The following is a 12,118-nucleotide window of genomic DNA, read 5'->3' on the forward strand; positions in this document are numbered from 1 at the left end:
TGGGAAAGGTTCTGAAAAGGGCAAACAAAATGTTCAAGGGGATGGAGCAACTCCCCTATGAGGAAATATTAATGAAGAAAGGTTGCAGCATTTGGGGCTTTTTAGTTTAAAGAAAAGGCAAGAAAGAGGTGACATGATAGTAGTGTTCACAATTATGCATGGCATGGAGAAATGTTTTCATCCCTCTCTCATAACACTAGAACTTGTGGACATCCAACGAAGCTGAATGTTGGAAGATTCAGGAAAGACAGAAGAAATGACTTCACACAGTGCAGAGTTAAGCTATGGAATTTGCTCCCCCAGGAGGCAGTGATGGCTACCAACTTGGATGGTTACTAGCCATGATGGCTATACTCTGTTTCCACAGTTGGAGGCAGTATGCTTCTGAATACCATTGGCTGCTGAAAACCGCACGAGGGGAGAGTGTTCTTATGCTTAGGTCCTGCTTGTGGGTTCCCCACAGGCATCTGGTTGTCCACTGTGAGAACAGGATGCTGGTCTAGATGATCCAGCAGGCTCATCTTACGTTAATTAGTGAAACAAAAAAAAAAGTCAGTGATTATGGATGCCTTGCATCAGATCTGGTTTGGCCCAGTTACTCTTGAGAAGTTTATATATCAAACTGCACTTCTGGTCCCTAAGATTAGAAAAGAGAACAACTCCCAAGAATATAGAACAATGAATGTTAGGAATAGTATCTCTGTGTGTGTGTGTGTGTTGTGAATTGTGTTACTCACCCAGCAGTTAGTAAGGGTGTGATATGTGGGTGTGCATACTCAGCTGTCATTCCTAAGGGCAGGGAAGGTCTCATGGATGTCCTCTGGACAATGCATTAAGTTTGGGTGGCCATGGGCTTTGCTGTCCCTTCCCAGTACACGCCTAAGGTTAAGAAGAGCGTTGTTCTTTTGGGTGGCCATGCATTTTTCACTCCCTCAGAGAACAGTAATCTAATTTGTTCCATTTCCCAACCAATCCCTTTCCTAGAATGTAGCTTTCTCATTTCTCTCTCTCTCTCTTTTTTTGTGACAGCCTACACATCCTGTGCAGGGTCAAACCTCACCCTCTTTTTAGTTTGACTGTGTTTAAAATGCAAATAAACAAGACATCCCAAACTCTGTCCTGCTCTCATTTGGTTGATTTAAACACAAATACTTTTACTAGGACAGTCCAGTTGTGATATTTGTTTCCTCCGTTTAATTACCTCCAGCTGACTGTCTCCCTCTAGGCTTGGTATTAAAGACAAGTATGTGGAATAGGGAGGTACCATCAGACTTTGATCTAGAAGTGACTATTAACAACTTGTCTTCCTCTTTCCTTCCAGCCCAGCCGCTTTGTGTGGTTTATTGACCGTTCCATTACACTTTCATTTGTAACCACTTCTTCCTCCTCTAATGTCTGGAATGTAGGATAATAATCACTGAACGTTACGGAGACTTGCAGTCTCTTCAGAACTAAATGTTGGAGCAAGCCTTGCAACTAGTTTAAAAACTGCAAAGCCTTGCCAAGGTTGGGGGTTGTAACTTGAAACATCCTTATGCCTGTGGAGCTTTACTAAAGTGTATTTCAGGTTGTGGCCATTATGAAAACAGCCTCCTATTATCAAACATAATAGTAGTCCTGTCTAAATTTAACTTCATTTTCTGAATTCTGGCATATGCCAAGGGCATGCAATTAATTTTCATGAAGGTCCGTAAAAACACAATGGCCTTAGTGGCGGGTGTGTGTGTGTGTGTGTGTCTGGAATCTGGTTGCTTTCTCCTGCACACAAGAACACTTTCTCTTTTATTGCACAGCTGGGTGGGTAGCCCATAAAGCATGGAGTGGAAGTACAGATATGGACCTCATCCCACAAATTGTTCAGTCCACCTCTGCTCCAAAACTCCTAGCTTCCTCAACTATCAAAACTGCTCTTCTTTGTCATAAACAGGTGTTCCTGAATACTTGATGTCCCTCATAAACACATTTTGAAATAAATGCAAAGCAAATATTTAGCAAACTTAACTCAAGACAATGTTGTCTAGTAGAAAGAATGCTGAAATCTTGTGCAACCATGAACTGGCTACATGGTGTTGGACAAGTCATTTTCTTACAAGTCCTCTATCTGTAACACTGAGGTATTCATCAGCTATCTTGGTATTCTTAGAAGCATTAAGATTGCAATGACAGATCTTGCAAGTGCAGTGCAATCTTGTACATGTAAGTCCCACTGGGTTAAATGGAACACACTGCCAGCACATACTTAATTCATGCCTAATACCAATTTGTACCTATTGGGTTGACAAAGCACTGTCTTGTTTTATTCAGAAAACTGATCTCACATCTTTACTAGCACATACTCCATTTTGAAATGTAACAGCAAATACTCCTTTGGGAAGTGTCTGGTGAAGTGCAAATTATATATAAAATAATGCATTTCTGGTTTGTCTGCAGAGTGTTCCTTTAAATTAATCCAAGAAGTGTTGACTCCATGAACACAGTTCCTTCAGCAGTATGCTATGCTATTGTCCTTGAATCATTTCCCACATATTTTGTATGTTTCCTTAGCAATAAATATTGATTTTCAGTGGGATTTTGTAATGCTCCCAGGAGGGAGGGTCACCTCGAAACCTCTGATGTCCATTAACTCTCCATAATCCCAAATGACAACATTTAATTGGTAACAAGATGTAAGTACAATATAGAATCTGCTGTTCCTTCACTAATCATACTCTCCTCTAATAGCTACTGCATAGGGTTCCAGGTTCCGATACTTCATAGGTTTTCAGGCTCATGTTTCACATCCAGTATTTCCAGTGCTTTTCTGGAAAAAATGAGGTGCTGGTACTTATACCTGGATAAAAGTGTCATGGTTGCCAGCCCAAAATGGGTGCCATGGGCAGCCAGAAAAGAGTGGGCGCTCCATACCAGTGAGTACCATCATAAAAAAGCACCAATTATTTCTAATTTATAATGCTAGGCTCCCCAGGAGAGTAACTTCTCCACACAGGAAGAGGCTGGTCAAGCAACAAAGGCACCCCCTCAGGATGGGGAATGTAGCTAGGCCTGGGTGGTGGTTGGATGTTACCCAACAGTAACATATTGTTCCTCACTTGAGAGAAAATTTTGTTTTATATAAATTAAGAATAAAGCTTCTACATCTCCCTTCAGCATCTTTCCAGAGACATTCAGCCCATCCTCTTAACACAGCTAGTTCCAACAATCCTTGCTCCTCTCCCCAGCTCTTCAGTTTTGTTTTTATCCCTTTCCTGCTTCCAAAGGACTAATGATCAATCAGTTATGCTTCATTAGGATGATTACAACTAGAGTTGTATTGTCCTCACAGGGCTTAATCCTGCTCCCAGTACTCCTGGCTTGGCTCTGGGGTGCTAGATAGCACAAAAAAAGGGTCCAACCTTGGTGACCATGATCTCCTGAATCTCCTTACAGACTTACTCTCTGATATAAGTGCTTTAAGAATGCAGTCCAATCCTCCAAAATAAAGTCCACTGAAGTCTAGTGCTTACTCTCACTTCAGCGTGCATAGTTTGCAGCCTGATGTAAAATTAACTAGAGCCAACATTGCTTCATGTCAAAAGGTGAAAGGTACGGCCAACGCCATCCTTATTTGCAAGGTAGAATGCTACCCAATTTGCAGGAGATGGCTCTGTGCTAAGGAAGCAGAACTACATGCTGTGTATGTGTCACAACTACTCAGCAATGCCGTGGTGATTACTTCGCCACAGGACAGAGAGGTGCAACAGCCAAGAGTTCTAGTTCTGAATGGAGAAACTGGCAATAGATCCAGAGCACGTTTAGTAAATCCCACTCAGTTTTAACGGAGCTCATTCCCAAAAGAATACACAGTGCTTCAGATGCAAGATGTGCTAAATTCGCTCCAGAGTCTTGAAAGACATAAAGGCAGTTGACGGGTGGGGACAGTTACCACTCCTTTACAGACCCACTCACCAAGACAAAAGAGAGAAAATGGAAAACAGCGCGAGCTTCTAGCGCGCAGGACTCGCCCATGCGTGTTGGGACACAGGAATTTTAAAAAAAAGAAACACCCCTCTTCCGCTTTCTATCGCTGTTAAACGGGCAACCCGACACTGCGTCCTTTTTCTTGTGGTTCGTAGCGCCGCCCGTATGCTCTTACTCAAGTCCAAAGAAAGAACAAACAACTTAACGGAAGGATGAGGGGAAGGGCACTAGGAGGAGGAGGAGGTGGGGCTTTGGCGAAGCCTTTCGCCTCATTGGTCCACAGGCGCGTTTTTAATTTTTAATAGCGCGTTAAGGCGGGTATGGGCGGCCTGTAAATGTTTCATATTCATAATTAGTCTAACTGCCCCCCCCCCGCACCTCACTAGCCTCTCAATCCCCTGAGTGAGTGAAAGAAAAGCGGCCTTTCTAGTCCCCCGTTCCCAGCGAGGTTACACTTAACATGGCTTCTTCCAATCGCAAAAATCCGGCTTCTGTCTCTGCCGCCGCCGAAACATCCCGAGTCTTACTCCTGGAGGAGGAAGTCAGGAGCCTGACTGAGGAGCTGAGCCAGTGCCAGGTCGGTACCAAAGTGGGGAAGGGACGGAGACCCTTGGAAACGGGAAGCCGCAACAGCAGGATGGACCTGGGCTCCCCACGGCCCTCCAGGTTGGCTGCCACCTAAGGCGTCCGGGGAAGAGAAGAACCTCCCTTTCTCTCTCTGCCGCTTAACACGAGTCCAAGATAAATCTGAGCCCCAGCACTTACTTGAGGCAACTCCGTTTAACTCAATGAGTTAACCGAACAGTTGAGAACACGTGTATGGGATCGGGCTGTCAGTCTTCCAACGCCTAAGCTGCTAGCTTTATATGCATGCCGACCTAGGAGTAAGTCCCCCTTTTGTTTAGGGGGGCTTACTTTCAAAGAAAGGGGTTGCAGCTTCAGGCAGGACGAAAAGCTGAAACGAGAGCCCTATAGTTTTAAAGTGGAGTGCCTTCCTGTGTAAAGCATACACCAAATCACAACGCTCCTCTGTTACTTTGAATCAATTCATTTGAAGAAGTAGCATCCTAGAGTTGGAAAAAGCGTGCAAAAGGCTCTTGGACTGTTTCCCTCTCTAAAAGCAAGGCATACTGTAAGATCCACCTCCAAGCAGAGATCGGTTGTGCACATATGCACGTTCACACACAGTTCATGCAGAACAAATAGCCCCAGACAACTCAGACAAGTAAGCCAAACTACACACTATAAGGAAAGAAAACAATATGGAGATGGTGATGAATACCTTTGAAGTTAGGACCTAACTATTTTTGCTTGGAAAGAAGGCTTAAGTATGTTAAGGTCTGCAGCTTTAGTTTTAATTGAGCGCAGGTAGAAGTGTCTTTACACATGTACGAAAGCGTGTACACTTGATGATTTGTACAGTTCAGTGATTCTGTGCACAGATACACAATCACTCTGTGAATGTTACATGCCCCAAAGGGCAGTCTAGGGAATCTGCTCGTGTGCAGTCCCCAGACTTGTTGGTGTTGGGGAACTCCAATGTGCATTCGGAGGCCACCCTCACGGGCGCCTCGGGACTTCATGGAAACCATGGCTTATTGGGAGCTGCACCTTATTCCAACGGGGCCCACCCATGTAGCTAGCCATGCACTCGACCTTGTGTTTGTCTCGGGAGAGGAGGGGAGCGATCTGAAAATGGGGGGTACATCCATCACCCCCTTGTCATGGTCAGATCACTACCTGGTGAGGGTGGACTTGTCGATGCCACAAACCCTCCGTGGAGGTAGAGGACCCATTAGGATGGTCCGCCCCAGGTGTCTGATGGATCCAGATGGATTCCTGAATGCGCTTGGGAATCCTTTGGAGCATGTATATGGGCACTCAGCTGAGACCCTGGTGAAGGAGTGGAATGCTTCAATCACTGGGGCATTAGACTGGGTGACGCTGACCGGACACAGGTCAGAGCGGCGGCGGCAGCCTACCATGTGGCGAAAAGGACAGCAAAAAAGGATTTTTATGCTGCCTCTATTGCATCCACAGAGTGCTGTCCCAGGGGGCTGTTCCAAGCGGTCCGGAGCCTGGTCGGTCCAGCTGCCCTGGAACCGACGGAACATACTAAGGCCTCCTGTGGGGAATTTGCAAAGCACTTTGCGGATAAAATTGATTGTATAAAGAGTGCTATTCTGTGCACTGTGGACACAGTGAGCAAGCCAGAGTTGACCAGTGGCGCTCTGGTGGTGTGGGATCGGTTCCAGCTTCTTCCTTCTGATGAAGTGGACAAAGTGCTTTCAACCTTAAAGCCAACGACTTGCTTACTCGATCCTTGCCCGTCGTGGCTCATTATGAGCTGCAAGGATAGACTGGGCGAGGGGATCAAGGCGGTGGTAAATACATCCCTGGAGGAGGGAGTAATGCCACCAGCCCTCAAGGAGGCAGTAATAAAACCAATTCTAAAGAGGTCCTCCTTGGATCCCCAAGATTTAAATAACATTCGCCCAGTTTCGAATTTACCATTTCTGGGCAAGGTGGTTGAGCAGGTGGCGGCGAACCAGTTGCAAGCGCATTTGGAGGAAGTGGATTATCTGGATCCATTTCAATCAGGCTTCAGGCCAGGACATGGGACTGAAACGGCCTTGGTCGCCTTGGTAGATGATATGAGGAGGGCGTTGGATAGGGGCGAATGCACCTTCCTTGTCCTCCTGGACCTCTCAGCGGCTTTTGATACCATTGACCATGGTATCCTCCTGGAGAGGTTAGGCATAGGGGGGACTGTATTACAGTGGTGCCGCTCCTTCCTCTCTGGGAGATACCAGAGAGTGGCACTGGGGGATGAAGTTTTGGATCCTTGGCCTCACGCTTGTGGGGTGCCACAGGGTTCCATCCTCTCCCCGATGCTATTTAACATCTATATAAAGCCACTGGGGGCTATCATTAGGAGATTTGGGCTGCAATGTCACCAGTATGCGGATGACATGCAGCTCTATTTCTCATTTAAATCTTCACCGAGGTTGGCTTTAGAAACCCTGTCCAAGTGCCTGGAGTCGGTGAGTGGCTGGATGGGAAGGAATAAGCTGAAACTGAACCCTGACAAAACCAAGGTACTGTTCATGGGAGACAAGAGAAGGCTGGAGGATGTTGACCTGGTACTCAATGGGGTACAATTGCCCCTGAAAGACCAGGTCCGCAGCCTGGGGGTCATTTTTGACTCCCAGCTGTCCATGGAGGCTCAGGTTTCGGCTGTGATCCAGGCAGCGCTGTATCAATTCTATCTGATATGGAGGCTGTGCCCCTACCTTCCCAACCATCTGCTCCCATCTGTGGTACATGCCCTGGTCTCCTCTCACCTAGACTACTGTAATGCGCTGTACGTGGGGTTACCCTTGAAAACGGTCCAGAAACTGCAATTGGTACAGAATGCGACGGCTCACCTGATTAAAGGCAGCTGCCGGCGAGATCACATCACTCCAGTGCTGAAGAAGTTGCACTGGTTACCAGTTGTTTTTTGAGCCCAATTCAAGGTGTTGGTTTTGACCTTTAAAACCCTGCATGATTTCGGCCCAGTCTATCTGAAGGAGCGCCTCCAGCATCATCAGTGATGCTGCTCAACTAGATCAGCCTCAAAAGACCTTCTCTCCATCCCACCAGTTAAAACAGCTAGACTGGTGAGGACTAGGGAGTGGGCTTTTTCAATTGTGGCCCCCACTCTGTGGAATTCCCTCCCAAATGACCTCCGTCATGCCCCCTCTCTGATGAGCTTTCTCCGTGCCTTGAAGACCTGGCTCTTCAAACAGGCTTTTGGGGTGGGTTAGGTTTTATTATTATTGGTTGAGATTTTAACAGGGCTGTGGAGTCGGTACATCAGACCTTCGACTCCGACTCCTCTATTTTTCTACTTTCCAACTCCAACTCCGACTCCTTCATAAATGGCAAATGTATATTAACTAGTAATAACAAATTTACTACAGTAAAATGGTAGCACAAGGCATTTCATCACCACCACGTGAATCCAGAGCTTGGAAAAGTTACTTTTTTAAACTACAACTCCCATCAGCCCCAGGGATTGGGCTCGTGGGAGTTGTAGTTCAAAAAAGTAACTTTTCCAAGCTCTGGATTCATGTGGTGGTGATGAAATGCCTTGTGCTACCATTTTACTACAGTAAATTTGTTATTACTAGTTAATATACATTTGCTATTTATGAAGGAGTCAGAGTCGGTACATTTCTACCGACTCCGACTCCACCCAAAATTGCTCCCGACTCCACGACTCCAACTCCACAGCCCTGGATTTTAATATTTTAATGTAACTATATGTTTTAATTTTGTACGTCGCCCAGAGTGGCTGGATTGCCAGCCAGATGGATGACTAATAAATTTAACTAATAAATAAAAAATAAAATGTGAGTAACTGTGAGTGTACAGCCCAACTATTTGTCTACACATTTTGTACACTCATTGACTATTACATCTAGAGTAACTTTAAAAAGTTAAATATGGCATCTTTAAATGTAATAGTGGCTAGTGGGGCAGCATGGTGCAAAGGTCAACCTCACTGCTGCCTGGCCCCTCCTGGTAAGCTGCATTTGTCCTCATGAGGTACAATGTGCAGTAGGTTTTAGGCTGGCCAGAGTTCACTCAAGTGAGCTTCATGGCTGAGTAGATTGCTATCTTGCAACCTGGAGACCATTTGTATACCTTTAAGTTCCTTAATACCATTCCCATCCTCATCCTGCCATTCCCCCCTTTCCACCTGCTTTGGCAAGGAGGACTGTGTAACAGATGGAAAGATATGGACAACAGAGCCAGAAAGAAGCCAGGGAGAGAAGCTAGGGGATAAAAAATGTCCAGATTGCAAGAGCAGCCTTTGACCCTCCAGATGATGTTGAAATCTAATTCCCATTAGCCCCAGACAGCATAGGCAAATGGTCACAGATGATGAGAGTTGTAAGACAGCAACATATGCAGGGCCACAGGTTCTCCAACCCTGGTGTTTGGAATTAACTCATTTTATCTTCCCAAAAACTCTGTAAACTAGGGTAGGCTGAGAGACAGTGACTTGGCCAGAGTGATCCAGTCACCTTCTTAACTATATGCTTACATACCTACATTTGCCTTCAGGTTTACAGGTAACCTTGATAAGGGCCAGCCCAAGACATTTTACTTCCTGAAGCAAAGCACAAGAGATGCCCCCATCTCCCCTGTCCACATGTGCCCTGCATCTTCCCCAAATCTGCTCCATAGGGTTGGGGAAACCCCTAGAACAGATTTATGAGGCATGGGGAGGGAGAAGAGGGGGATAATCTTCCATTGTGCAAGAAGGAATGCTTGCCCTGGCAGCACATTCACCTTAGTGCTACATTGAACACAACCCATGCAAATCAACCAGATTAGCAGTTGAATCATACTTCAGTACTACTGTTGGGACAGCACATTAACTTAGGGGGCACATGGCAGGTCACATGGCATACACAGCTCTGTCTTCCAACTACTCATCAATGTTCCCTGTATCTGCTGCCTGAGACAGCCGTCTCACTCAGCCTGGTGGTAGGAGTGGCCCTGACCTGACCAGTACTAGTTCCCTAATATGAATAAGTGGCCACACATGCATAAATAAAAATACTCAGGTAGCTGTGACTGATACTAGCTCTCTGTGTGATGTTTTGAGATGTGTATGCAATCATAATGTTTGCTTGGATTTCACCCTTGACACTTGACTTTAGGGGTACATGTGAAACATCTTTGTATACCTGATGTAATGTGTGACATTGCTGCCTGTGTCAGGCCGGTACTACAAGTTCTTAAGAATTACTTTGCTGGATGAAGTTAAATTCCTACCTGGTCAAATGTTCTCTCAATAGGCAGCTAGATGCTCACAAGCAGAGTATGATGGTGATTATCCCCTATTATTTATTTCTGGTGTTTTATAGGCAGTGCTCATTTTTCTCTGAGCATGGAACTTCTGTTTTAAGCTATCATGGCTAATAGCCATTGATATATTTTTGGTCTGTGAATGAAAAAGCCAGTGTAGTGGCTATAGCTGCATCATGTGTCAGAGATAATCCCTTAAATTGTTTATGCATTGTGTGAAATCTTTTTTTTTTTGTCTGTCCTGAATGTGTTTTCAATTAGTTTAACTGGGAGATCCCAAGTCTTAGTAATGCCAGAGGAAGTGTATGTGCTCACTATCTGTTGTATGTATCTAATTTTATAAATTGTGATTGTGTGCTCATGCTGCTGTCTCAGTTAAAAGGCTGACTTTAAAACAGAACAAACCTAGATGTGTGTGTGAGAGATTCTATGGTAGCTGTTCTTCTACACCCACACTTATGAATGGATTTTTTTTCCCTCTCCCCCTTTCCCTCCCACTGACACCAACAGGAGGAAAATTAATGTTAGCTCCACGGCTTGCATAGTTTCAGGCCTAATATATGAGTGTGTCAGGAAGTCTTTCGATCCTGCGTATCTAGGGCTATCCTAATCTCCTGACCCTTCCCCTGCTGGCAGAATACCACAAAGGACAAATCCTCTCTCCTGGCAGAGTGGCACTTATGCCACTCCCAGCAGCCGCTCAGCTGGCTTTGTCTGGCTTTTAATTTTTTTTTATTGAGGATGGTCCAGCTTCATCATTTTAATTATTCTTTCTGTAACTTTCCTATCTCTCTTACAGCGCTGTGATTCTTGGTTTTTTTTCAACCCCTTTCCTAATAATTCCTAACAACTTGCCCTTTTCAATGAGCTTTCTTCTATGACCTTAAGACCTATCTTCTGGGTATCCACAGCCAATTTACACCCTGTCAGAATTTATGTGCATCACTTTTGCGCTTACTAATTTTCAGTCTTATTTGCCATTCTGTTGGTCAGTTTGGAGAGAAATTTTCCAGTATCTGCAAGGTATTGCACTATCCTGAATTACTGGTGTCATCTGCAAACCTGGCTACTTTACTGTTCTCCCTTGACTCCAGATCATTTATGAATACGTTAAATAGCAGCAGTCTCAATACGGATCCTTAGGGGATCCCCTGTTTTCTATGAATTTATCTGGGACAGATGTTAGGCTGACTGGTCTGTAATTATGAGGATCCCCCCTGGATCCTTTTTTAAAAAATGGATGCTGCATTGGCTACCTTCCAGTCCTTTTCTAAGAAGATTTATTTTAGTGATAAGTTGCACGTTTTTTGTTGAAAGATCAGCAGTTTCACATATGAGCTCTTTAAGAATTCTTGGGTAAATACCATCCAACTCTGATCACTTATTTTTAACTTGTCATTTGTTTCTAAACCAGCATCTTTTGTCATCTCCAATTTGCACAGTTCATCAAAGGCATTGCCACAAAACTGGTTCAAATGTGGGAGACTCTTCCAACATCATCTTCAGTAAAGACTAACACAAAGAATTCACTGAGTGCTGACTTGCAGATGAGACCAGGAGAGTTACTAGCTTCTTTCTGTGCCACCTACCTCACATAACTTGTAGTAATTTGTGGCATATTGATGGCCAAAAATTATCTTCTAGTTTAAAAAAGCTTCCTACCTTATTGCTTGGCGAATATATTTTTCATAGGCAATTAGATGAGTGGGGATGTACAAACATGTGATGTATCCTTCTATAATTTCCCTGTTTTCCTTGCTTACTCCTATTGTACCTTTTATCATCTTATGACTGGAAGGGAGGTATGCTGGGAAGCAACTGCAGCTCAGTGGAAGAGCATATGCTGTGCATGCAGAAGTTCCTAGGTTAACCCAGAATCTCCAGTCAAAGAATCACAAGAAGGAAGACTGGAAAAGACCCTGTTTTCCTGGAGGGAAAAGACCCTAATACCTGTCAAAATGGACAAGGCTGGGTGTGATAGCCCAACAGTGTGGCTTATGTAACAGTGTGGCTTGTGTCAGATGTTCCAGTTTACGTGCTTTCTATACCCTCAGATGAAATAGTCTTTATTTGTTTGATAAATACGTATCATGTACCTTAAAGATGCAACCCTATGTACACTGGGGGTAAGTGCCATTCAACATATTTCCAAGTGAACATGCATAGGATTGTGCTGTTAGCTATTTTATCATCATATTTCTTCTTGATTTAGTTTGTTTTAGCTTTATACTTTAATTTTTGATTTTGTGATTATATTGAATTTTATCTTGTAAGCCATCTTAAGCGGGCTTTTTCC

At 44.4% G+C, this 12,118-nt stretch overlaps 1 protein-coding gene across 3 annotated transcripts in view; it reads left to right on the forward strand.

The window, feature by feature from the left end:
* Positions 1–4,065: 4,065 nt before the first annotated feature.
* Positions 4,066–12,118, forward strand: part of CNTLN (centlein) — a 268,051-nt gene continuing 259,998 nt past the window's right edge. For all 3 annotated transcript variants that reach the window (XM_061630573.1, XM_061630579.1, XM_061630586.1), the window contains exon 1: positions 4,066–4,534. In XM_061630573.1, the coding sequence (XP_061486557.1) occupies positions 4,418–4,534 (117 nt within the window). In that variant the 5' untranslated portion in view covers positions 4,066–4,417. The remainder of the gene's footprint in view (positions 4,535–12,118) is intronic.

Source organism: Rhineura floridana, chromosome 1 (assembly GCF_030035675.1).
Source record: "Rhineura floridana isolate rRhiFlo1 chromosome 1, rRhiFlo1.hap2, whole genome shotgun sequence".
NCBI lineage: Eukaryota > Metazoa > Chordata > Lepidosauria > Squamata > Rhineuridae > Rhineura > Rhineura floridana.